Source organism: Ambystoma mexicanum, chromosome 11, assembly GCF_040938575.1.
Source record: "Ambystoma mexicanum isolate Mex_15411 chromosome 11, UKY_AmexF1_1, whole genome shotgun sequence".
NCBI lineage: Eukaryota > Metazoa > Chordata > Amphibia > Caudata > Ambystomatidae > Ambystoma > Ambystoma mexicanum.
This window is the reverse complement of record NC_090934.1, coordinates 838,503,497-838,531,481: the sequence shown is the minus strand read 5'-3', so window position 1 is coordinate 838,531,481 and position 27,985 is coordinate 838,503,497. Positions and strand designations below refer to the sequence as shown.

At 47.3% G+C, this 27,985-nt stretch overlaps 1 protein-coding gene across 1 annotated transcript in view; it reads right to left on the bottom strand.

The window, feature by feature from the left end:
• The window catches only part of TPH1 (tryptophan hydroxylase 1), a 369,780-nt gene that overhangs the window by 147,021 nt on the left and 194,774 nt on the right, over nt 1–27,985 (bottom strand). Inside the window, exon 4 of the mRNA XM_069623792.1 lies at nt 13,645–13,745. Within this exon, the coding sequence (XP_069479893.1) occupies nt 13,645–13,745 (101 nt within the window). The remainder of the gene's footprint in view (nt 1–13,644; nt 13,746–27,985) is intronic.

The window sequence follows — 27,985 nt, the reverse complement described above, 5'->3', positions numbered from 1 at the left end:
CTGCATGCAGGTAGAGCATGTGTTTTACGGGAAGATCAAGCCCTAGCACTGAATGCCTGCATGCAGGAAGAGCATGTGTTTTACAGGAAGATCACAGCCTAGCACGCAACGTCTGCATGCAGGGAGAGCATGTGTTTTACAGGAAGATCACGGCCTAGCACTGAAGGCGTGTATGCAGGTAGAGCATGTGTTTTACAGGAAGATCTCGGCCTAGCACTCAACGCCTGCATGCAGGTAGAGCATGTGTTTTACAGGAAGATCTCGGCCTAGCACTCAACGCCTGCATGCAGGTAGAGCATGTGTTTTACAGGAAGATCTCAGCCTAGCACGCAACGTCTGCATGCAGGGAGAGCATGTGTTTTACAGGAAGATCACGGCCTAGCACTGAAGTCGTGTATGCAGGTAGAGCATGTGTTTTACAGGAATATCCTGCCTAGTACTGAAGGCCTGCATGCAGGTAGAGCATGTGTTTTACAGGAATATCTCCGCCTAGCAATGAAGGTATGCATGCAGGTAGAGCATGTGTTTTACAGGAAGATCTCAGCCTAGCACTGAAGGCCTGCATGGAGGTAGAGCATGTAGCATGTGTTTTACAGGAAGATCTCAGCCTAGCACCTAGCATGTGTTTTATAGGAAGATCCGCCTGCAGAGCACGCTTCCCGTGCCACTGGGCAAGTACTAGATGCTCCATTGGGACACAATGAGGCTGTCCGTAATTTCTGGCTCTTCCTTCTTTTGCAGAAATACTTTTTGCAGGATTTTAAATGTGATGATAGTTCTTGAAGCTTCGCTTGCTCGATATCTGTTATTAAATTTGAAAAATAAAAGTTTCAAGGATTCAAGTCTGAAAACACACAAGTTTGAAAACCAAAAGGGAGATAAAGTGAGCAAAAAAGTTGGAAAGAATTAAGCTACTACGGAAATAATCAGGAGTAACAGGAAAATTGGATTCGGGGAGGAGGGAAGGTGGTACGTCAGCTCATTATTATTATTATTATAATGTGTTTAAAAGGAAATAGAGTGCAGTTTTGGAGAACATTTCTGCATGAGAAACTGCCCCACCCATAATGTCAGAAAATAAATGCGTAAATATAGCGGCGGAGAGAACAAGAAATAGAAGGTGTGAGGGAGCACAGGACAGGGGGATATTAGGAGGGCAGTTGAAGTAAGGCACTTTAATCGTACCATTACAAAATAAAAGCATCAACCAATACATATTGTGCTTGAGGCATTGCAAATCATATTAAAAAGTGTATTTTCGAAGTTTAATTTTCGAGATTTCATTTTCAAACTTTGGTGTTTCAAAGTGAAAGTTTTCTCAGTAATCCCCTATAGTCTGCTGTTAATTTGAGCGCGTTGATCTTTAGCCTGTACATTCTGTGATGGCGTCACTGCTCACTTTGAGGACCTAATCCTCAAGCACTTTCTGGTTTTGCCTTATTGCACTTATTGCCAGCTGTTGGATTTAAAATCCTCAGTAATCTATGACTGTTTTCTCAAAGATTAGCCCTCTGGAAGCTGTCCAGGACGCTGCACCGCACCTCATGACATGACTAAGAAATGTGATCGCATCACCCTATCTTCGGGAAGCTGCAGTGGAGTACTGCACCACTTCAAGCAAGCACCATGTTCAAGATAGCCTGCATCACCTACAAAGCAGCCACAACCAAAACACCACTGCACCTGCCAGAGAAAGGCACCCTCTGCAGAGGCCAACGCGCCACCAGAAGCCGCAACACGGCCAGACTGGAACCAAACAACTGCGAGAGGGGAAACTACGATATGGGCCTTTTCCTGCTATGAACCCTTTCTCTGGAACAAGATATGATTGTACCCCTACTTCCTACACTTCTGGAGGAACCTAAAGACGCTACTCTTCAAGGAACATCTCGCCAATCACTGATCACTCTCCTAATCGTACTTGTCCCCATTCCGGAGCGCCCCCTTCCCTTGTTCCCCCTATACATACTAGCTACCTCTGCTATCACCAGACCCTACATTTAACCTCCCGGTGTGTCCCCTGTGTAGAGCGCTGCATTGTCTCTCATCTGGATGTGCACTCTATAAACCCCATCCCTTCATACATAGAAGCTACGTTGACAGGGCCCGCTGTCTCTTGGTTTACAATGCTGCAGAAACGACTACCCACAGCCAGGTGCAGCTGATGGGAAGACAAAGGACGCCCGCTACTCGGTGCGCATAGACTTCTATTCCCAAAGGACATCTTGTACTGACCAGTAGAGCCTGTAGGAATTGGAGACGGATATCGGATGACTGACATGCTACAGCAGCTCACCCGAGAAAGCCGCAAGCATTTTGTCTGCAAAGCCCGGTTCAACATTGTGTTTTCTGTCGCAACCAGGTCTGAGAGCCTCTTAGTGTGCTGCCTGAAGGCTTGGTCGATTTATTGGAGATTCAGAATACCAAGGCCCTCCCTGCCCACGAGCGGGAAACTATAGGCTAAATAGGATTGGTTCCCATGGATGTATAAGAACAGAGGGAAGTTGCCCTACGGGCAGCATGAAGCTCATGCATAGAAATTCGGAAAAGACAGTGGATGTATATTTGCCAAGATGGAGGGAGGTCAGAACGAGGCCACATCCAGAATACGTTAGAACCACAGCCAACTGTGACGGCCATTCCAGGCTGCAGGCATTTGCCATCTCACAGCAGAAGGCAGAGCGATAGAGACGCAAATGGCACAAGTGCCCCCGGATCACGGGAAGGAAAAGAACACAGGGAGACAAACATTACCTACTATTGGCTGGGAACCTGCCCCATGGAGAGAGTTATTCAATGGAGGCTCCATGGCTGGACAAAGGCTGAATTGCACGTCACAGACCTTAAAGTCACCCTATCCTAGATTCAGGAGAGCCGCTCTCATCAACTTAAAAAAAAAAACTAAAATCAAATATTCCCAGTTGTCAATTGAGCACGGATGGGCGCTCGCACAATTGATGCTTTGCCTCTTTGCCTCTTAATAAAAAGCTGATTTAGATGTCAGGTCTCTAAGGAGGCAGTGGGAACCCGCAGCCCCTCCACCACCCCTTCTATTTAGGGACCTTTTCTAGCACAAAACTAACACTCACCAGTAAAGGAGGAGCCCTTTGCATTGAAAGAGCAAGTAGTATCGGCTAGAATACAGCAGTACTGGAGTCACGCATGGCAAGGGATGTGGGCAGGTGAAGAGCACCCCCAGGTGGCGCAAAGGGAAGGTCGTGTCAGAACAAGGCGCTGTAAGAACCCTGAGGCGTCATTGCTCAACTCTCCAGGGAAATCCCTGTTCTCGCGTAGTTGCAGCCAGAGCCGGACTAAGGGCAGCAGCGCCCTGGGCATACTGACGCCCCTCCTACCCGCACGCCCTGGTCAACAGGGGACGGGGCGGGGAGGCAGGATATGCCACTTATTTTTTTTACCTTCTTTATCCGGCACCTCACAGGGGGTTAATCTCTGGAATAGGGCGCACGAGTGCCCTATTCTAATGCAAACTGCCTTTCTTCCCGAATCGGAGCAAGGAGGTAATCATCTGCAAAGCATCAGCACCCTATTGTTATTAAAAGCACCCCGCCGCCGCGGGCACATTTAATAACAAAGGGCGCATTTAATAACAAAGGGGTGCCTGCCGAGCTCTAGAGCACGGTGGAGCCCTTGAAAGCCTCCCCTGAGCCGGCGTGGTGGGGCTAATGGCACCCTGGGGGGCGTGGCGGCCCGGGGGTCGCCCGGCATGCCCTCCCCTAAGGCCGGCTTTGGTTGCAGCTCCTTATTTCTACCCATTGGTGTCACATTTTCAGAAGGACGTGCAAAGCAAAGTGCTTATATGTTTTAATAAATCTTGAATGAGTAATCTTCACCAGCATAAACCTGACATAATTCCTCCTGCATAAGCAAGAGATTCGTGAAACCCGTGTTGAGGAGAACTAAAAGCATGAGCCGACACAGAGGAAATGCACGTGTCAGACAATGAACAATGAGGCATGCTAGAACACAACTATACGCATCCAGACGTAAAATGAGCATGCGCAAGAGTTAGCCCTACCTTCATCTCTTGCAAAGTCAAGTCGGGCTTCATTTCTTTTTCTTAACTGAAGAAGTGTTGGGACAAACCCGAGGGCCAGGGTGACATCATTCTATCGTCTGTGACTGTGTGTATGCACAATGCTTGTGCGTAGGGATGCTCCTTGTGACATTTTGGGGATCCTCAGCCTTGCCAGTGTTCTGTTACTGAACCACTGCCACTCAGTGCTCCACTGAAGACATTTTTGGATGTTTTTGGACAGAGGTGGCAGAAAGTGGAAGCCAGGAAGTCAAAGTTCCTGTGACAATCTATGGAAGACTTGGGATTCCTTAATCCTAGTTTTGGCTATTTGTGATCTTTAAAATGTCTGAAGAGGGTTTAACTGTAGTAGGTGGCCACCTCTATGATCACCAGGGCTAGCACCGTACTAGAAGCCAATCCTCCACCTCCGCTAATGCAGGCTGCATCACCTAAAGGTGTTCCAGGATCAGTATGCGGCCAAACAATACTTGGATATAAGTTCTGGGGCATTTCCCCACTCCTAGAAGTCATCAGCGGGGTGGGGGAGGCGGGTTACCAACAGCAACAGCCGCCATTGGCCATAGCAGCAGCACTCCAACCACCACCAGGACAAGCATGAGCAGCACCAATACCATCACCACCACCACTGCCACAACATTGCAGGCATCAGCAATGGGCTGCCTGGTAGCTGCACTCTGGGAAGCCGCACATGCTCTAGATCTCCTCCTTTAATAGTAGCAATACGAGTTAGTCCTAGGTCCTTTAGATGTTCTGTCACAAATTGTATAGGGCCGCCCAGTCTCCATATCACACTTTCTCTGCTTTCAAGAAGAAGGAGAGGTCTATGTGCAGGTGGCAGACCTACAGCAGCTGATGGAAAAGCAGGAGCTTAAGAGCAACGAGATGGAAAGGCTCAGGACAACACCTACCTTTCACCAGTGGCACAAGTCAAGAAGCAAGCGGCCGAAGCCGTGGAAGAGCTGAAGGTGGTAAACCTCACTGGCAGCGGGTTATCCAAAGAGCCATGGCTGCTGCTAGAGACAGTGGGCCTCGTTAGGAGTATGGCGGTAAGGCAACAATGGAGCTGGTATCGCTACCGGCACCGTTGCTACTGTACCGCCATACTAGGGGCTCTGCTCACGGGTGCCCTTGCACCCACATGGTCTGACCAGGTGGCCGTACCGGCACCCGCGAGCAGAACTTGATGGTAGCAATGGTACCGTTAAGAACGGTACCGCTGCTACCATCATACCCATTCCCATTGAGCCCTATGGGGGCTCAAATAGGAATGGGGACGCACCAGCTCCGGCACCCATGCAAGGGGAATTAATGGGTCCGCCGAGGTCGGAATGGCCCGGTGATTCCTCTTTCACGGGTACCGGAGCCGAGTTTGGGGGTAGCCATGCTGGTAAAACCGGCATGGCTACCACCAACCTCGTAATGAGGCCCAGTGATTTATGGTGATTCCTGCACTTCACCAATGGGCTTTAGATGAGGAGGATCGTGCTGCCAGATGGGGCGTCACTCCTGTAATACCACAATTCGGTACTCTTGTTCAGAGGAGAATTGTCTGGCATTTTGGCACTGGATGTAACGCTCACCTGATTCTCGCAGAGGCGCCGGTCTTGACTGGGCGACTACCGTATCTTCAAAGGTGATGTGTAGCACCCGGTTGGCTCTTTGGGCTGGACCTCTGTGCACTGTATGCCTGACTTCAAGAGTAAGATGTCTGCAGACAGAAAATATGGGATTAATGAACTGGGGTTATTGGGGTGTCCCTATCTCTTCCCTTTTTTGCTCTCCTGTAGACCCCCAAAGGTTAACGCTCTCACCTTAGGTAAGTGAATGCCGAGCTCTCCATCTGCCTCGGGGCAGGGTGCTGTAACCAGTTTCTTCACTGGATCGGTAGCGCAAGCCTCTTGACTTCAGAGGACTGCTGTCCGTCGTTTACTGCACGAACTGTAAGTTTCGAGTAATTCTATTGTCTTTAAAGTCTTTAGCAATGATGTCTCTTGTTTTGCAGGTTCCGGCGATGGCGGATGACGGGCTGAAGTGAGTTGAAGATGGAGTCCGTATGATGAATAGAAGCGCTTGGAAGCACGTAAGTAAGCGCTTGTTGCCTGCTTCACGATGCGCTCTAACTGTCTTTTATTTTGCAGGTACGAGTTCGGAGCGGCTGCAGGGTGCCGGAATACCCACTGGGGTTGATGTGGAAAGGAGTAATGGCACGTGAGTATCAAAGTTCCCCAATGTCTTTAAACGCACCTTGTTTTGTCTTTCAGATGCAGGATGCAGCGCCGAAGGCCTCCGGAGCGTGCGAAGAGTCGGTAAGCTTTTGTCTTTCAGATGCCGGAATGCAGTGTGAAGACCTCCGGAGCGCACGAAGAGTAGGTAAGCCTTTGTCTTTCAGATGCCGGAATGCTAACCTGTTCTTTCTTGTCTTTATAGGTGTTGCTGAAGACTGGATTCAGGATGGTAAGCCTTTTTCCTTAGGCCCAGGATCCGATGAAGAAGACACGATGAGCGTTCTGCTGCAGAGGATGCAGAATAACGCAAAGCAAGATTCATCCACCGGGTGTGGTTTAAATAGCCTCCTGTAGTGCTTAGGTGTCTCCTTCCACAGCCACGCCTAGGTAAGAAAAGAGTTCCTGCTTTCCAGAAGAGTTCCAGTGTTCTGAATCTAGGGAGTGGCTCCTGCCCCACCCAACAGGAAAAGTAGTTCCAAACAGAAGAGGATCAGAGGCTCAGCTGGCAGGCAAGTAAGCAGCATGGTCTGCTGCAGGTAAGTCCACCCAAGCATCATGAGCCCGGCGCTTCCAGCGCTGGGACTGGGCACATTTATGAGCCTGGTGCCACTGGCGCCAGGACTGGGTCCAAAAGGTCCCAATTGGGACTGGTTGGCCCTCGGAACCTGGGTTATGGATCTGCTTCCAAGGGAGTTGGGAAAACCCTGACCTTTTGGAAGCAGAGATCATGACAGTACCTCCCCTCAAGGCCCCTCCCAAACCGGGCTTCTCCGGGGGTTTTGGCTTGTCAGGAAATGTTCGGTGAAATCTTTTGATTAGGCGAGGAGCGTGGACATATTCAGCAGGTTCCCAGGATCTCTCTTGGGGGCCGTAGCCTTTCCAGTCAATTAGGTAAAATAGTTTAGATTTGGAGATCTTGGAGTCCAGAATGCTTTTGACTTCAAACTCGAGTTCTCCATCAACTAGGATGGGTTTTGGAGATTTAGTTAGTCGGGTTTGAGGTTGCACGGGTTTTAATAGAGAGACGTGGAAGACCGGATGTATCTTCATGTGAGGGGGCAAGTCCAACTTGACCGCTACTGGGTTTATTATGGTAGTGATGGAATAGGGACCAAGGTATCTTGGGTTGAATGTGCGTGGCCCTTTTAGAGGTAGATATTTGGTGGATAACCAGACTTGGTCCCCTACTTGATATTGAGGGGCTTCCTTCCGATGTTGATCTGCTCCTTTCTTGTATTGTTCTTTAGCCCTTTGAAGGTGAGAAACAGCTTCCTTAAAGGCTTGGGTGATTGTAGAATGCAGGTAGTCTACTGCTGGTGTTTCAAGATCTTGGAGGGGATCCAACTCCGAGGTTCGAGGGTGACTGCCGTACAAAAGAAAAAACGGTGTTTTCCCAGTTCCCGAATGGACAGAGTTATTGTAGGCATATTCGGCTATCCAAAGGATGTCTTTCCAAGTTTTTTCAGTTTGTTGCAGCATGCAGCGTAAATACTGTTCCAGAGTTTGATTGGTCCTCTCGGTTTGTCCGTCGGTCTGAGGGTGGTGACTGGTCGATAGTCTCACATCAATTTGAGCCGACCGACAGCAACTTCGCCAAAAATGAGAAATAAATTGACTACCTCGATCCGAAATTAGAACCGAAGGAAAACCGTGTAGTCGGACGATGTTTTCGAGAAATTCTCGGGCCAGAGTTGCTGCTGTTGGCAAGCCTTTGAGCGGAATGAAATGCGCCATCTTGGAGAATAAGTCCACGATTACTAGAATCGTATTGTATCCGGAGCATGGAGGTAGATCGGTGATGAAGTCCATAGAAAGCGTATGCCAAGGGCGAGGTGGGATGTCAATAGGGCGTAAGAGGCCTGCTGGTCTTTCCTTTTGACTCTTGTTTTGGGCGCATACTCCACAAGACATTATAAAGTCTCTAATATCTTTTTTCCAAGACGGCCACCAGAAGTAGCGCTTGATCTTTTCTGAGGTCTTGGCCATACCGGGATGACCTTCCATTAAAGAATCGTGATAACAGGAGATTACTTTTTTCTGTAAATCTGTGCTGGGTAGGTATAATCGTTCTTGGAAATACAATAAGTTGTCCTTTACTGCAAAGTCCTTTCCCTGCAGATGCCAATTTTGTATGTCTGCTGGAGTTACAAGTTGCCTGGCTTTATCCTTAACTTCCTCTATGGATTCTGTGGCGATTACACCCAGAATTCTTTGTTCGGGAATGATTGGTACAGGTTTAGGGTTGATCAAGTGTTCTTCCACTCCCATCCGAGAAAGGGCATCAGCTTTACCGTTCTTTGTACCAGGTCGATAGGTAATTATGAAGTCAAACTCGGCAAAGAATAATGCCCAACGGAGTTGTCTAGAGGATTGGGCTTTTGCGGTTTTCAAATATTGCAGGTTTCGGTGATCCGTAATCACAGTAACGGTGTGTCGGGCCCCCAGCAGATAATGCCGCCAAGCCTTAAAGGCAGACTTGATAGCCAGAAGTTCCTTGTCAGTAATCGTGTAATTGATTTCAGGAGGCGAGAATTTGCGGGACCAAAATGCCACGGGATGCAACTGATTGGTTACCGGGTCCTTTTGTGATAGAACTGCCCCCATGGCAAGGCTTGAAGCATCAGTTTCCACGATGTAGGGGAGTTCGGGGCGAGGGTGTTTTAAGATTGGTGCAGAGATAAATTTAGTCTTCAAATCCTGGAAAGCTTGTTCCGCCTCGGTAGACCATTCAAAACGTTTGTTTTTCTTTAACAAGGCAGTGATGGGCTGGACTATTCGAGAGAATTCGGGGATAAACCTGCGGTAAAAGTTAGCAAAGCCTAACATGCTTTGCACACCTTTTACGGAGGATGGTGATGGCCATTTGAGAACTGCATCGACCTTCTTTGAATCCATACGTACTCCGCCAGGTGATAATATGAATCCCAAGAATTCAACTTCAGTCACGTTGAAAACACATTTTTCCAACTTAGCGAAAAGTTTGTGTTGACGCAATCTTTCGAGGACCATTTTCACGTGTTTCCGATGTTCAGATTCCGATGAAGAATAAACGAGGATGTCGTCAATGTAAACAACAACACACACATCTATGAGCTCTCTGAGGACATCGTTCATAAAATATTGAAAGGCGGCCGGGGCATTGCAAAGTCCGAAGGGCATGACCTGATATTCAAATAGCCCATACTTGGTGCGGAAGGCAGTCTTCCATTCATCGCCCTCTTTTACTCGTACCAAGTGGTAAGCTCCTCTAAGATCCAGCTTTGTATATATGCATGCTTTTCTGACTTGGTCCAGGAGTTCAGGGATCAAAGGTAACGGATATCTATTCTTAACGGTGATCTGGTTCAGGGAGCGATAATCGATACAAGTTCTAAGGTCTCCTTCCTTTTTTGGAACGAAGAACAAAGCTGAAGAAGCAGGGGACTTGGAAGGGCGAATAAACCCATTCGCCAGGTATTGATCCAGGTATTGTCGAAGGTGAAGGTTCTCAGGCTCGGTGAGGGCATAAATTCTACTACAAGGAGGAGTAGATCCAGGTATCAGGTCTATCTGGCAGTCATAAGACCTATGAGGAGGTAGAGTGTTAGCCTGATCCTTCCGGAAAACATCTTGGTATTCAAGGTATTCGGGAGGTAACTGGGGAGTCTCTGAAGAAATTGCTGCCAGTGCAACACCAGGTGGAGGGTGACAAGTAGAGACACATTCTGGAAACTGGACCGTTCTTGCTCGCCAATCGATCAGAGGATTGTGTTTCTCTAACCAAGGTATTCCTAGAATAATCTGAAACTGAGGGGCCTTGATCACATCGAACACGATCTTCTCATGGTGTCCATCTTGACTTACTAGCGTCACCTCTTGAGTGGTATGCGTTACTGGCCCGGAGGCTATCTCCGTACCATCCACTGTAGTAATGACGTCCTTTACAGCCTTGGGACAAAGAGTTAGATTCATCCTCAAAACCATTTCATGATCCACATAATTGCCGATGGCACCGCTGTCGACGTAAGCTTCAATTGCATGTAATCGATCCGGATTATCAGGGCTAATGAGGACCATAGGTATCACGAAATGCGAGGTCACGGAACTGGTTTTCACGCTCGGCAAGAGGACCTCTATTCTTGTCGGGCGAGGTCGTTTCCCTGCTCAGAGTTTGTAACTTTGGTAACTGCAGCTCCTACTGCCTTCTTGGCAGGTTTCACCGGACAGTCTCGAAGAAAGTGCCCTGAGTTTCCGCAATATAGGCATAATTGCAACTGTTTTCTCCTTTCCCGCTCCTTTTGTGTTAGAGGACCTTTCAGACACCCGATTTGCATGGGTTCCCCGGAGTCTACTCCTTTGGAAGGAGTTGGCGGTTTGGAAAATACTCGAGCATCAAACTTGGAACGGTCGGCCTTCCTGTTCTGCAGTCTATGATCTATTTGAACGACCAAGTCTATATAATCCGAACAGTCTTGTGGGGGATTCACTACTTGGGCTAAAACGTCTTTGAGCTCTCCACGTAGACCTCTGTAAAACAGCGTAATCCTTTTGTCCTCAGGCCATTGAGTTTCCACTATTAGTCTATTGAAAGATGCAATATAAGCCAAAAGGTCTTGATTACCCTGTCGCAACGAAAGAAGCTCATTGTCCAAGGCCTGCCCCTGTGAATGTCTTGCGAACAGTTTTTCCATACTAAGCTGAAAGGCTTGAAAATCATGGAGAACCGGATCATCTTGATTAACTAGAGGGATCGACCAGTCTGCCGCATTGCCACTAAGGTACGAAAGTACAAAAGCTACTTTAGCTTGATCAGTTGGAAAGGCTGCTGGCCGGCATAAGAAGTGCAACCGGCACTGATTGATAAATACTGCAAACCTCTTTGGGTCACCAGAAAATCGTTCGGGCGGAGCCAGAGGTACATTCCCAGGTAGGTTGATCTGCACTGGATTCATAGAGGATGTTGAAGGAAGATTTGCCCCTGATGCGGGTAACGGGGTTTGTCCGGCTTGTGACTGTAGCAATTGTCTAGCAAGACCGTCTGTTCTCTCCTTGGAAATAATTAGTTCCCTTCTTAGAGCATTCGTTTCCTGACGAGCTGCATGCACTTCTGCCCTTAGTTCCCCAAGTAACCGGGCTAGATGGTCAGTATCCGAGGTTTCCATAGCGCCTGGGCGAGAGTTTTGCGGTAGGCTTTGCGTTCTGTAACGCTCACCTGATTCTCGCAGAGGCGCCGGTCTTGACTGGGCGACTACCGTATCTTCAAAGGTGATGTGTAGCACCCGGTTGGCTCTTTGGGCTGGACCTCTGTGCACTGTATGCCTGACTTCAAGAGTAAGATGTCTGCAGACAGAAAATATGGGATTAATGAACTGGGGTTATTGGGGTGTCCCTATCTCTTCCCTTTTTTGCTCTCCTGTAGACCCCCAAAGGTTAACGCTCTCACCTTAGGTAAGTGAATGCCGAGCTCTCCATCTGCCTCGGGGCAGGGTGCTGTAACCAGTTTCTTCCCTGGATCGGTAGCGCAGGCCTCTTGACTTCAGAGGACTGCTGTCCGTCGTTTACTGCACGAACGGTAAGTTTCGAGTAATTCTATTGTCTTTAAAGTCTTTAGCAATGATGTCTCTTGTTTTGCAGGTTCCGGCGATGGCGGATGACGGGCTGAAGTGAGTTGAAGATGGAGTCCGTATGATGAATAGAAGCGCTTGGAAGCACGTAAGTAAGCGCTTGTTGCCTGCTTCACGATGCGCTCTAACTGTCTTTTATTTTGCAGGTACGAGTTCGGAGCGGCTGCAGGGTGCCGGAATACCCACTGGGGTTGATGTGGAAAGGAGTAATGGCACGTGAGTATCAAAGTTCCCCAATGTCTTTAAACGCACCTTGTTTTGTCTTTCAGATGCAGGATGCAGCGCCGAAGGCCTCCGGAGCGTGCGAAGAGTCGGTAAGCTTTTGTCTTTCAGATGCCGGAATGCAGTGTGAAGACCTCCGGAGCGCACGAAGAGTGGGTAAGCCTTTGTCTTTCAGATGCCGGAATGCTAACCTGTTCTTTCTTGTCTTTATAGGTGTTGCTGAAGACTGGATTCAGGATGGTAAGCCTTTTTCCTTAGGCCCAGGATCCGATGCAGAAGACACGATGAGCGTTCTGCTGCAGAGGATGCAGAATAACGCAAAGCAAGATTCATCCACCGGGTGTGGTTTAAATAGCCTCCTGTAGTGCTTAGGTGTCTCCTTCCACAGCCACGCCTAGGTAAGAAAAGAGTTCCTGCTTTCCAGAAGAGTTCCAGTGTTCTGAATCTAGGGAGTGGCTCCTGCCCCACCCAACAGGAAAAGTAGTTCCAAACAGAAGAGGATCAGAGGCTCAGCTGGCAGGCAAGTAAGCAGCATGGTCTGCTGCAGGTAAGTCCACCCAAGCATCATGAGCCCGGCGCTTCCAGCGCTGGGACTGGGCACATTTATGAGCCTGGTGCCACTGGCGCCAGGACTGGGTCCAAAAGGTCCCAATTGGGACTGGTTGGCCCTCGGAACCTGGGTTATGGATCTGCTTCCAAGGGAGTTGGGAAAACCCTGACCTTTTGGAAGCAGAGATCATGACACTGGACTGCCCAAGGGAGGGACAAAGACTGATATGTTATGGATATTTCTCCTCTGTGAAAGAGATAGTGAGCTAAAGAATCTGGGTAAGACTCTCAAAACCGGGACTAGTGGTGGGCAGAGGGACCCGCAAGACCCCCCCCTAGTTTTTTGTGTAATACCACAATTCTGCAGGCTGAGGGAACTGGGGTATTACACTATTTAGATCAGTCGTTGCACCTGCCGACATTTCACGTTATCACCCCCAATGTTGTACCCTTTTCGGTAGCTGGTCTAGCTTTACATAAATCTTGACCTCCTTGAAACGGTTCCATGGCCTTTCATTGCTGGAATATTTTTCGATTCATTTTTTGCCGAATTTTCTTTTCTGTAATAAACTCATCAAATAAAATGTGTTGGGGGATTCCCCCCAAGTTCCTCCTCCATCATACTTTAAATTCTATTCCCAAACCCAATACCCCTTATAGCCACCCTCCCTATATTTTCCGATGAGTTTTTTAGGAGGGAACAATTAGGCAAAAAACTCATCGAAAAAGAATCCGGCGATGAATGTATGTCGTACCCTTGCAACAATTGTATTGGTAGTAGTTTACATGTACCATTCTCCCCCTAAGAGATAAGAGAAGGCTATCGCCCATGCCAAGAGGAGAGCGACATCTGCTGACTCCCCGGTCATAGCCATCCACTGCTAGCACAGCTTCCCTTCCCTTTATTTGATCATAGAATTTCACCCAATAGAATGTATGTTCATCCATAGGGTGACATATGTGCAAACATCTAGAATTGTTTACTCACAGGGTGGTCAGCATCCAGGTCCGAGCCGTACATCAGTACACGGTTAGCACATTTGTCCAGATCTGAGATCTTCTTAGGAAACCATGAAACGTTCTCCATGTCTGCAAAATGCACATATGCAAATCATATAAGTATTGGAATGCTCAATGAAAGATATTGCTTTTACGTACAATAAACGAAACTCACAGACAACCATGATGGGTGCAGCAATAAGTCATGACCGCTAATCCTATTCCCTTCCAAGTGTCTAATGTAGGGTATACCCTCTCAGCACTGAAGGGGTTAACACAGGAGCGCTAACTAAAAGACTCTCTCACTGACATCATGTTTTGTTTAGCTGCGTGTCCATGGTTTCCAAATGGTCAGAAACCCATTAAGCTTGTAGAGAAAAGATTAATTCGGCACCAAAAGGGGAGTTTAATCACAGGTAGGCTGTTGAGAGAAGTTTCAAACTTGGAGAAGCGTACAAGTGGAGTACCTCAGGGGTCTGTCACCAGCCTCCATAGTAACACAGAAATATCTTACAGAAACGTACAGAAGTCCCTGTTTTTCCTCAATTTGTGCCCAAAACCAAATTGGCAAAGGTTAACACAATAGGGTACATTTGTTCACGTGTAGATTGTTCATTGTGATGGGGGAGATATATCGGCCCAAACAGGCCCTGAACCGCAATTCTTACCAAATTAAGCATCGGTTCTCATGCTCATATGGAGAACAATGGCTTTCTGAGGTAAACCTTGCTTGCTATTGCAAAGCATGAGGCTTCCACTTCTGGAGTGATCTGGGGGCATAGTTGAATAAATAACACAATTCAAGCAGTGATTAAATAAATGAATAATGAACAAGAATGTAATAAGCACAATCAATGACAGGTATAAATACCAGGGCTCATATTAAAACAAGTGCCCCTTCATCAAGTAAAAGAGAAACCAGATGCTTGTGAAATGCGGGATGGTGTGGAGCGAGGTAGAGCCATTGGAAATATTGATCCAGTCCCTGTTGCCTGCCTACATTCTTGGCTTCATTTGCTCCCACATCGGTGGGCAACCTGTGTCACCAGCCTCCACCAGGTCCCTCCAGTTTTAGGCCACCTCCTCCTGGCCGCTTTCCTCCATCTGTACCCTTTCACAGAGGGGATCCAAGGGTTCTCCCAGTGGCATCCTGACACCTGGGCGAGAAGAATGGTCTGCAGTCGCTGCAAGCATCTGGTGCTGCGGGCCCTCAGGGTTGAGCATAAAGATGGTGTTGGCTTGAGGTGCAGAGTCAGAGGGGCGCTAAGGGACTGGAGAAGGGATGATGAAAGGCCAGCTGCTTATGTGCTCATTGGTGAGGTCCAGCTGCCACTTTTTTGCCCTCTGCCCAGTTTGCCCAAAACGTGCATGTCCTGCTCAACACCAGAAAGAAAGAGCCAGATCGGAGGGTGCATTTCACTACATACTTACGAATAATGAACTTACATAGATTGGCTACATGATGTGCTGTACATGTGTGCATTAGCACTCACCTTCTCTTCCTGTTTCTAAGCCACTGAATTTCTCAAAACCCATCAGGTCAATGAAACCACTGACCTTCTTCTATTCCAGCACTAGCTCCAGAGCTGGTGATGGGCCACATTCTGTGGTAAAGGACTCTGGAGGGCTTTTCATCAATCTGGCTGCTGACACACATCTCCAAGTCATTCTACTGCTTTTGTAGGTCCTTCAGGTATTGGAGGTGCACAGCTACTCTGTTAACATGCAATTGGATGCCCTTCACATCAAGTTCCTGGGGGTCAAGTGAGTCTATGTCTTGAGTATGGTGAACAGGTAAGCTTCCTCCTTCACAATACAATCCACCAAATATGTCAAAGAACGTAATTGTTTGGGTTTTCCCCAGACATGATGCAGGTGGAGTCCTGATGTAATAGGGATGTGTGAAATCACAGCCAAGTGGTCTAGGTGTTAACCACAGGTCATTGGGGTAGGCTTCAGAAACAGGGAACTGGTGGTTGTGGGGAGTTCAGGCAGGAGTGGGAGCTGTTGTCAGGGTCAAACACGAATAGCACCTCAAGACAGCAATCCAGTGGAGGGAGCAGTAATCCCGGGCAGGGCAGAATTCTGTAGAAGTGTTTGCAGCAAAGAAAGTGGCAGGACACAACAGAGTGTTCTCAACTACAAGTACAAGGGGAAAGGACACACAAGGATGTGCAGGTGTGCAGGGTATAACCCTTAGCCCCTAGTACAGGAGGTGTAACTAGGGTAAGTTTGTCTGTGCTGTTCTTTTTGTGAAAAAGTAAATTATGCAAGCCGTATTCTTCCTGTGGTCTGACACTGTTTCAATATTCACACATAATGTTACATCAACAATACACTTATGTCTGGATTTTACAAGGAAGAAGTCGCCATGAATGTGAAAACTCCACGGATCCACTTTTTCTCAACACACGAATTGTGCGTTTACTTCAGGGTACAGGACAACCTACTGTAGGCAGTAAGAACTATGCTAGTTTCTGGGCACACTCTCATTATTTAGAGGGAGGCTGGCAGACTCCAACACAGAGGATTGCCTGCACCAATGACTGAGCAAAAAACAAGAAAATGACATTGGATGCTAAATGCCAACCGTATCTAGCTTCAACACATCACAGTTGATGCCGCAGCCAGAGCTTGTGCTCTTAGGTTAATTTTCTACTTTGCCAGAGAGTAAATCTCCAGAGAAGGGCCCCAGCAGGGTGAAGTTATCATGAAGAACCGTGCATTGTAGTTTTTGGGTAGGCCTGAAAACATAAATTGGTTCAGGTCTGTGAGAAACACAAAGAGGCAGCAGAGGCAAAGGTTTTCGGATACTGCCAAGGCCAGATCACAACATTTAATGTGTATAAATAGGGTTTCTGGCTTTCAGTTTTTATATTTTGTCAGTTTCAGTGGTGTTTTCCAGTGTTTTCACAAAATGTAAACATCGGTGTAAATCAGTGTTTATACATTTGTTTTGCGGGAAATAATGGCTTGCAGCAGTGTTTTTCCAGTGTATATGAAAAGCATGCGTTTATTAGCATGCATACTTTATGGAGTAGAAATATAATGGCCTATACAATGTTCTCAATGGACAGGCTACTGAAGGAACAGTCTCTCAAAAGGGGTAGCCAACACGATTTTGCTGAAAAATCCCGAATGATGCCCTTTATCAATATTCACGGCAGGTTCTATGAGGTGTAAGGGTTTGTGTGACAAAGAGGGCAAGTGCGAAAAAGGATGTGCAGGGGGTCTAATTTCCATATGTATTGACATCATTGTCATGATCAAGTCTGGAGGATCAAGCCTCTCCCTGCTTCTCTTCAACTTCTACATGACCCCCCTAATGATACACATTCAAACCCATGGACTGAAAGCCTAAGACTATGCAGATGACGCCCAAATCAATGTCAAGATAACTTCCAACCAAGACCCTGACAAAACCCTGAGTAAATGCCTCACTGACATAAACACCTGGATAACAAACAACAATTTCAAGCTCAATCAACCAGAAAAGAAAGAACGATCTCCCCATCGGAAGACAAAGAGATTGCCAGCGATACAAAATCTGGGAATCCTGATGGGAAACGGCGTCTATTTGTAACCACAAATACCAATAAAATGTTTTTACCTCCTGTGATTAATAAGAGGGATCCTCCCTCACCTCAATTTCCCATACAGAACAATTTATAACGACCAGAGATGACCAGAATCTAGCTCATCAGCCTCCCTTCACTTTTCCACACCCTCACACCTCCCACATACTATACATGCCCAGAGGGCTAGTGAAACAACCCACCAAAAACAAGCAAACCACACACACACCGCTTTAATTATGGTACAAACCCAATACCGGCAGACAACAAACAACTCAGACACTGGACGCCACCCTTTTGGAAACAACAAGCCCAATGCACATAACAAAGCACACCTAGAAAACTCACGCACACAGACACCAGTTTCTCGTGGTTCTCCGCGTATCAACAGATGAACACAACATCTATCCTATCCTTCTCTCCCTCACTAACCAACCCTACCCACTTTACTTACAGAGACACATGAGCACTTGAAGATCATGCATATGGCAGTGGTGCACGGTATAAATCTACATAACTTAAAATTGTATTGTATGTGAAAAACAAAATGTGTGATGTGATATAGTTTGTTATGATGATATGAGCCGTCCACAGCTGCCATTTGCATGGTCTGCAAGTGCTCTATTAATGGTCACTCTTATGAAGGAGCAATAGAATGAGTGGGACATTTTGTTTCTAAAGTAAACTGTGCACAGAATCACTTCTACTTTTTCACAGATACGTCACAGTGAGATGAAATGATTTACCTAAGATCACACACTTCAGTTAAGTGGTGATGCAGGAATTTGAGCCCAGTCTAAAACATAAAGGTTTGACCACGTACATCTTCCAGGCTCCAGTTGGTAGAAAGATGTGCTTTTGTCTTTCCAGAACACTCTATACACACATTGTAATAATCACTTTGACAAATATATACATTCTTGTAGAAATATATTAAGCTAAAACAGGATAATTGTATCATATGATCTGGCATTGTCCCATGCATCGGAAAATCTGGTCTGCAGTCCTAAAATGGATATCAGCTACATTGGACCAGACCATCCCATATAATCCATGCTTTTCCTTATGGGGTGTATGGGGTGAAACCGCGTACTACTGCTATGAAAAACGTTTTATATCAAATGCACTTATCGTAGCTAAACAAAACATAGCGATGAAATGGGGTGCGGCCGATGCCCTCACACTTGCTCAATGGGAAAGAGGTTGTGATAACTGTATGTTTATGGACGAATGAATACCTAGATCCCTGGAGGAACAAATATATAGATCCCGTGGTAGCCCCCAGAAGTATGTAAAGATTTGGCAGAAGTGGGCATGTGGTGACCAACTGTATGATATAGATCATACCAACTTCACCTAGAGAATCTACAACTTACACTGTGATACATCACAATCTGTCCTCATATTTGTCCTTGACTGTTGCGTCCTTTATGTTTACTCTTCGCTTGTATTGTTTACCGTATATTTTTCCTTGCTTGCTTTCTTATTCAAAACCCAATAGAAGGAGTTATTAAAAAAAGAGGTAATTGTAGCTTTGTTTTCCCCATCTTGAACAGAAGCCTCAGTGTATAAGAATGCAAAGCAGTGTGAGACTAAATAATTACTTTTGAATTTTGTAAATGTACTTTCAAGACTTAGGTGCAACAAAATATTTCGATGAGGTTAACTGATTTAGTCAAAGTTTTAAACAGACATTCAAGTGGAGACTAGGGAGGGTCACTGGTGTAACTGGGGCAACATCAGCTCCTGCATTGCGGGGGGCACTCCCGCGCCATGTCCTGGGGAGGCCCCAGTAGCTTTCAAAAGAAATCATTTCTTTTGGAAGTCAGAGTGTGACTTTGGAGAAGAAATGATTTCTTTCAGAAAAAAGGAAATGTTCTGGTTGTATCGCCGGATGTTTGGTCCTTCCCGCGGTGAAACCAGAACATTTCTTTCCGGGTCCAGCTCTAGCTCCTCTGCGCTTGTCAGGAACCAGGAACCAGGGCCTCTCCCTGCTTCCTCGTTCCTGTTGACTTGGTGGAGCTCAGGGAGCTGGATACCTGCCTGGAGAAGAGTTACTCGCCACGGGGAAACAGCTGCTAAGAAGAAAAAGGCAAAGAAATTGTTTATTTTGTTCTAGAAGTTTAGAAATTGAATAAAAACGCTTCATTGCAAAAATAAAATGAAATAGAGGTTGACTGAATAGTCCCTGATGATTAATAACACGTCTGCACATGTAACTAATTTAACTAATTTACTTATGAAGCAAGCGAAAATTAAAGTGTACCGTTTTTTTTAAAGTCTAAGTGTTCTTTCTACAGTTTGTGGCATATTAATTGTGAATGGAGTTGTTATCTGTAAATATTTCTTACTCAATGCATTATAAGGCTACATGTGTTTTGGTAATAAAATGATGCATTGCAAGGTATGAAGAAATATGTAATCTATAATGAAAGGTATGTTCCAAAATACTTAATACGACGCTGAGCAACTATCTAAACCCATTGCATCTTCTGTCAAGTTTGATAAATAATGCAGACAGGGACATCATTTAGGAGTCATCAAGGTCTCCCTTGCAACGCCCCAAAAAATGTTTTTTTGTTCTTTTTAAATGTAGGCTCCTGGGCTGTGGCCAGCAGCATGTGCCTCTTTGTTCCTGCAGTGGCTGGTTTTCTGATAGCTATAGCCGGTAAGATAGCTCAGTGGGTTGAGCGCTCACTGCTGAAATGTGTGTGTGATGTACAGGTTGCAGGTTCGACTCCCAGCAAGGTCAATTCCATCTTTCATTCTGCTGAGGTTGATAAATGAGTGCCAAAAAGGTTGGGTGATATTGTATGTATATTTGCTCTATATGAAGCGCTTAAGTGCTACATGATAACACATCATTATCGTTTGAGCTTGGAAGGCTGCTTGCATTCACAGTAATTTGGTAATATGGGCCTATACACACTGATATTAATGATACATATGGTGATCCATTCTTGTATGAAATGTATATCACTTTACAGTGATATTGTAACCATATTTTTCGTAGTGTACTTACAAGCAATGCTATATGATGCCACTTCCTGTTTCATCACGGGGTGAAAGGTCATGTTCCATCGCTTCATGTGATGTCACTTCAGGGTGAGGTCTAATGATATCACTTCCTGCGATGTCATCAGGGGTCAAGGGCCATGTGGTGTCAATTCCGCTACCCCCTGGCATTTTTGTGAAACAACGTCCCTGAATGTAGAGGTCATCTTGGCAAACAACCGGGGGCCAGATTACAGAAACTTTGCACTGGTGCATGTGCAAAGTTGCTCGGTATTAGCACTAGGACAAAGTTTGCCCTTGACATATTAGAAAACTATTGCATCATGACAAGTGCAGTTTGGCATGTTACAAGCACTGGGGCCAAAATGACCATAGTGCAAAAAAGATACATTTTCACTGCATTTTTGCACCAGGACAAAGTTTGTCCAAGAGCTAATACAGAATGGTATTAGCACTAGGGAAAACTTTGCCCTGGTGCAAAAAGGTATCAACAAGTTAGCCTTTTTGCACTAGGGCAATTTTTGCCCTGGTGGTTATACCATGCCAAACTGCCCTTGTCATGATGCTTTGGTGTTCTAATATGTCCCAGTGTTGTTAAAAATAGGGCAACGCTGAAACCGAGTTATGATTCTGTCTGGCCCGCCCCTGCTACTTTGAGCATGTACTCACAGCATTCCATGCAGTGTCTATCCATTCACAGTGTACTTGCTTTGCATGTAGAAGGCTACCCATAGCTTGGAATGTTTGGAAGAAAGTAAATGGTTCATTCAATCGCCACAACTCCCTGCCATACATGAAAACAGCTGTCAAACCAGCCCCCACGCCACCAATCAAAATGGGGAACTTTCTGTTCATTCTGGCAGCCTATAGAGGCAATTCAGCTTGCTGCGTTGAACTATATAGGTCTACTCTCGCTCACATTCTGCAACCATCTGTTTATCCCCGATAAAGGGCCCGATTCATGGAATTTTTTTGCACGGCTCAAAGGACTTTGCACTGACTTTGCACTTGAAAAATACACTTTGCACAGTTCCATGAATCAGGGTTTTTGTCAGCAATGCGTCACTTTTCAGCAGTGCAAAGTCACTTTGAACCGTGCAAATATTCCATGAATCGGCCCGAAAGTGTTGTTAAGCATGTATTGTTTATTAGACCTTATGGCGCAAAGCACAGTTCGAGGGACAGCTTCAACGCTCTGCACAAAACTGATAATCTACAATGAAAACAGCAGAAACAAAAGGTATGCAGCCAGCGGCCATACAAAACATCACCCAAATATCTTCACCCTGAACGAAACCGAATAGGGCAATGACTAGGAGAGGCCGAATATAGGATTGCCCGCAATGTGAAGACCACCCTCTTCAAAGCTCATGGTGGAAAATGGACGGAATACATGTGACATTTTAACACGTATGCACCAGTTGCTGGTGGCTATGAATTGCCGAGTGGATGATGGAAAGACAAAAGGAGAAACGTACTGAACGCAGAGATCGTGCACACTCCACTCAGAACTGTTGAACATTCCCTACTGAAGTGTACTGAACCCCTAATAGGGAACCAGTGGTGGAAATGGAAAAAAATGCTGGGGGGTCCCACAAGGGCTGGGGTGAGGGAGGGATTTGGGGGGCATTACCGAGGAGGTTAAGGGGGGCGGAGCTGGCAGTTGACCTCCGATCCAAGAAAATGTCCAAAATAATAGTTTAAAACGGCGCTATTTCTTTCATGCTGCTTCTTTTCAAAACTGCATATCAATTCCACTTTAAACCACTTCCATGGCACTGGTGATGAGCTACTTACTCCACTATGTGGATAATAGTTTTGACCAGTGTTGCTGATAAATATTCTTTAAAATGCACAATTTTCATCCCCTTTTATGAAAAAAAACTCCCCCTTGGGTACTATTCAAACGGGGTGATTTCTGTTCGCCATGAGCAACGTTTTCTTTTCCTTGAACCACTCCCAGCACAGCTCCTGCAGCTCCCGTCTGAAAGCAGTTGGGTTGCTATATCGTGTGTGATGTTAATAGGGCTATTTATTTATTTATGCAATGTTTGTTAGAACATTGCATAAATAAATAATCTGGGTCCACGTATCCGACAAACATTGCATAAATAAATCCGGTCGTGCCTGAGGACCGGGTCGTGGATGAGGACTGTAACTTCCTATTGTTACCCCTTGCAAGGGGTCACCAGAGGAAGTTACAGTTTGCTAACAAGCGCTTTTTTTCCCCCAGCGCAGAGGAGGGGCGGCTGACTCTGGCCGGATCCCGAGAACGGGCTACACATCTAGTGCCGGATCTCGGATCCGGCGAGAGCCGGCTCAATCGCCAGCATTGTAGGGAAGGAACCCTTTATCATGGGTCGACTTAAGACTCCATGTGATTTATAGAATGCTCTTTCTTCCAACAAATGTCTCTTTTTAGCAGCTTCTTGAAAAATCCTGCAAGTCCCTTCCAGCCTCTGCAGGTGGCGCTCGTGTTTCGCCTTGGAGCATCTCTCTACGCCCAGTTACTTCTGGAAGCGCAGACCAACGAGTGCAAATCTCTGTCTTCTAAGAACGGAGCGATCCTCCAATGAACTTGGTGGTGGGTAGTCAATTGGGTCAACTGTCAATACAACAGTAAAAGTGAAGACGACGTGTGATAAAAACGTAGGGATTAAAGGTGGGACACAAAACAGTGTCACATTTCTTGCACAATGATGGCGCATTTCGGGGACGCCACCTCAGGGCAGAACAGTATTGTCTGGGCACAATAGCATACACTAACCGTGTGTTGGTGGGTTGCAATGTCGCACGTCTTTGAACCCCAAACACGTCAGCGGTTTAGTAAAACGAGTAGCCCGACGGGTAGGCAGATAGTTTTAACCTCGATACACAGGGCAGTGCTTTAAATGGAGAAAACAACTGCAGGTTCTCGCCTATCTAGGCTTTAAGTGGACAGCCTCTTAAGGTCTTACAATTGCTCTCACGCCAGGCCTGGCAGAGGCTCGCAGACCAATTTCAATTCATCTCACATTGCGCGTGCCGCTGCATGTGCACAGTTCTCCATTTGTCGTACATATGTGTGCCTCGCGCTCTTCATGTCTCCTTCGCTATTTGTGTCTGCCCCCTCCCCCCCAGCCCGCCCCCAGCACTCGAGTCATCTTGCCCACCCCCTACCTCGCGCACTCGAGCCATCTTCTCAAACCCTCTCTCACAGAAACTTCTTATTAAGCACGGCTTTCAGAAAACCTGAAAATACATATAAAACCAGACTCCTTTTTTTGCGTGTCAAATCAGCAGACATCGATCTAAACTAAGCGTTAACGGGGGAGTTGCATAATTGTTCGCTTTAATAATGCGTTTGGTAGATAACTTGAGCTTTGTGAGGGCTTTCAGTCTGAAACATCCCAACACAATTACAAACACTTCATTATTTACGCATTACATAAGGCACTGCTAACAAAGAAAAGCGTTTATAAAAAGTATATATGTATATATTTTTATTAAAGTATTTGCCCATGTTTTCTTCCCTGGGGTGCTGCCCGCACAGGGGTATCCCGAACAGATTAAACCGGACTCCCCGTGAAAACTCTCAAGGGACCCTTTGGGTGACAGGTAAGGCCCAATTAGTGAAATGAAGCTCGGCGCCTGGTGAGCTGGAAGCTCTGGGGCTGCAGGTTTTGCACTCCCTTACCTTCTGAAGGGTGGGGCCTGAAGGAGACATTATGGACACAGCAGGTGGGGTGAGGGCAATGATTTTCAAAGCAGTGCGGCAAGAACTCAGTCCTTCTCTGAGGTACAGATGAATAAAAGGCTTCAGTTCACCTCGTTCCATAGATGGGTACCGGTACCCTCCTTAGAGCTTCTAGAAATGCAGGTTCTCATATTGTCAAGGATAAGAAGTGCCGGTACAGAGGGCCGGTGAGGGCCGGCCCATTTAAAGCACTGACACAGGTACACATATAGCCAGATGCAAGGTATTGCTCCTCACATCATTGAAGATTGGTGATGAAGTGCACTGGCAGTCCCCGGCATCTACCAAATCATATTATCGGGTGAGGGCAACTCTCTTGGCATGATCAGCCTACCAAGAATTTTTTGAAGCGAGCTATATTAATAGGGCGGGCAAAACTGCATGAGCTGCACGGCTGAACTCAAAATAAGTGTGATTTCGTGACAAACAAGCAGAAAATGGTGGCAAGGCGGGATTTCAGATAAGATGCGAATTAAACAATGAAGGAAAACGCCAATATGTCTGGATTTAGTAAATGCAACTTGCATGCCCTATATGCTTAAGGGGAACCACCTTTGATGGGCCTGATATTGCCATCATATACGAGATGCAGCCTGAAATGCCCACATGCTACAATTACATTCCTTGGCAACCCTCTAGCCCCATCTACAGCCAGCATATGCCCAAAACAGGCCATGGAAACCCTTTAGACCCATCTACAGCCATCATATGCCCAAGCCAGGCCATGGAAACCCTCCAGACCCATCTACAGCCAGCACATGCCCAAGCCAGGCCATGGCAACCCTCTAGACCCATCTACAGCCAAAATATGCCCAAGCCAGGTTATGGAAACCGTCTAGACCCATCTACAGCCAGCATATGCCCAAGCCAGGTTATGGCAACCCTTTAGACCCATCTACAGCCATCATATGCCCAAGCCAGGCCATGGAAACCCTCTAGACCCATCTACAAGCAGCATATGCCAAAAACAGGCCATGGAAACCCTCTAGACCCATCTATAAGCAGCATATGCCTAAGCCAGGGCATGGAAACCCTCTAGACCCATCTACAGCCAGCATATGCCCAAGCCAGGCTATGGAAACCCTCTAGACCCATCTACAGCCAAAATATGCCCAAGCCAGGCCATGGAAACCGTCTAGACCCCTCTACAGCCAGCATATGCCCAAGCCAGGCCATGGAAACCCTCTAGACCAATCTACAGCCAGCATATGCCTAAGCCAGGGCATGGAAACCCTCTAGACGCATCTACAGCCAGCATATGCCCAAGCCAGGCCATGGCAACCCTCTAGACCCATCTACAGCCAAAATATGCCCAAGCCAGGTTATGGAAACCATCTAGACCCATCTACAGCCAGCATATGCCCAAGCCAGGCCATGGAAACCCTCTAGACCCATCTACAGCCAGCATATCCACAAGCCAGGCCATGGAAACCCTCTAGACCCATCTACAGCCAGCATATGCCCAAGCCAGGGCGTGGAAACCCTCTAGACGCATCTACAGCCAGCATATGCCCAAGCCAGCCCATGGCAACCCTCTAGACCCATCTACAGCCAGCATATGCCCAAGCCAGGCCATGCAAACTATCTAGACCCATCTACAAGCAGCATATGCCCAAGCCAGGCATTGGAAACCATCTAGACCCATCTACAAGCAACATATGCCCAAGCCATGCCATGGCAACCCTCTAGACCCATCTACAGCCAGCATATGCCCAAGCCAGGCCATGGCAACCTTCTAGGCCCATCTATAACCAGCATATGCCCAAGCCAGGCCATGGAAACCCTCTAGACCCATCTACAAGCAGCATATGCCAAAGCCAGGCCATGGAAACCCGCTAGACCCATCTACAAGCAGCATATGCCCAAGCCAAGCCATGGCAACCCTCTAGACCCATCCACAAGCAGCATATGTCCAAGCCAGGCCACGGAAACCCTCTAGACCCATCTACAGACAGCATATGGCCAAGCCAGGCCATGGAAACCCTCTAGACACATCTTCAAGCAGCACATGCCCAAGCCAGGCCATGGAAACCCTCTAGACCCATCTACAAGCAGCATATGCCCAAGCCAGGCCAAAGCAACCCTCTAGACCCATCTACAGCCAGCATATGCCCAAGCCAGGCCATGGAAACCCTCTAGACCCATCTACAGCCAGTATATGCCCAATCTACAGCCAGCATATGCCCAATCTACAGCCAGCATATGCCCAACCCAGGCCATGGAAACCCTCTAGACGCATCTACAGCCAGCATATGCCCAAGCCAGGCCATGGCAACCCTCCAGACCCATCTACAGCCAGCACATGCCCAAGCCAGGCCATGGCAACCCTCTAGACCCATCTACAGCCAAAATATGCCCAAGCCAGGTTATGGAAACCGTCTAGACCCATCTACAGACAGCATATGCCCAAGCCAGGTTATGGAAACCCTCTAGACCCTTCTACAGCCAGCATATCCCCAAGCCAGGCCATGCAAACCCTCTAGACCCATCTACAGCCAGCATATGATGGCAACCCTCTAGACCCATCTACAGTCAAAATATGCCCAAGCCAAGTTATTGAAACCGTCTAGACCCATCTACAGCCAGCATATGTCCAAGCCAGGCCATGGAAACCCTCTAGGCCCATCTACAGCCAGCATATCCCCAAGCCAGGCCATGGAAACCCTCTAGACCCATCTACAGCCAGCATATGCCCAAGCCAGGGCATGGAAACCCTCTAGACGCATCTACAGCCAGCATATGCCCAAGCCAGCCCATGGCAACCCTCTAGACCCATCTACAGCCAGCATATGCCCAAGCCAGGCCATGGAAACTATCTAGACCCATCTACAAGCAGCATATGCCCAAGTCAGGCATTGGAAACCCTCTAGACCCATCTACAAGCAACATATGCCCAGGCCAGGCCATGGCAACCCTCTAGACCCATCTACAGCCAGCATATGCCCAAGCCAGGCCATGGCAACCCTCTAGGCCCATCTATAACCAGCATATGCCCAAGCCAGGCCATGGAAACCCTCTAGAACCATCTACAAGCAGCATATGCCAAAGCCAGGTCATGGAAACCCGCTAGACCCATCTACAAGCAGCATATGCCCAAGCCAGGCCATGGAAACCCTCTAGACCCATCTTCAAGCAGCACATGCCCAAGCCAGGCCATGGAAACCCTCTAGACCCATCTACAAGCAGCATATGCATAAGCCAGGGCAAAGCAACCCTCTAGACCCATCTACAGCCAGCATATGCCCAAGCCAGGCCATGGAAACCCTCTAGACCCATCTACAGCCAGTATATGCCCAATCTACAGCCAGCATATGCCCAATCTACAGCCAGCATATGCCCAACCCAGGCCATGGAAACCCTCTAGACGCATCTACAGCCAGCATATGCCCAAGCCAGGCCATGGCAACCCTCCAGACCCATCTACAGCCAGCACATGCCCAAGCCAGGCCATGGCAACCCTCTAGACCCATCTACAGCCAAAATATGCCCAAGCCAGGTTATGGCAACCCTCTAGGCCCGTCTATAACCAGCATATGCCCAAGCCAGGCCATGGAAACCCTCTAGAACCATCTACAAGCAGCATATGCCAAAGCCAGGTCATGGAAACCCGCTAGACCCATCTACAAGCAGCATATGCCCAAGCCAGGCCATGGAAACCCTCTAGACCCATCTTCAAGCAGCACATGCCCAAGCCAGGCCATGGAAACCCTCTAGACCCATCTACAAGCAGCATATGCATAAGCCAGGGCAAAGCAACCCTCTAGACCCATCTACAGCCAGCATATGCCCAAGCCAGGCCATGGAAACCCTCTAGACCCATCTACAGCCAGTATATGCCCAATCTACAGCCAGCATATGCCCAATCTACAGCCAGCATATGCCCAACCCAGGCCATGGAAACCCTCTAGACGCATCTACAGCCAGCATATGCCCAAGCCAGGCCATGGCAACCCTCCAGACCCATCTACAGCCAGCACATGCCCAAGCCAGGCCATGGCAACCCT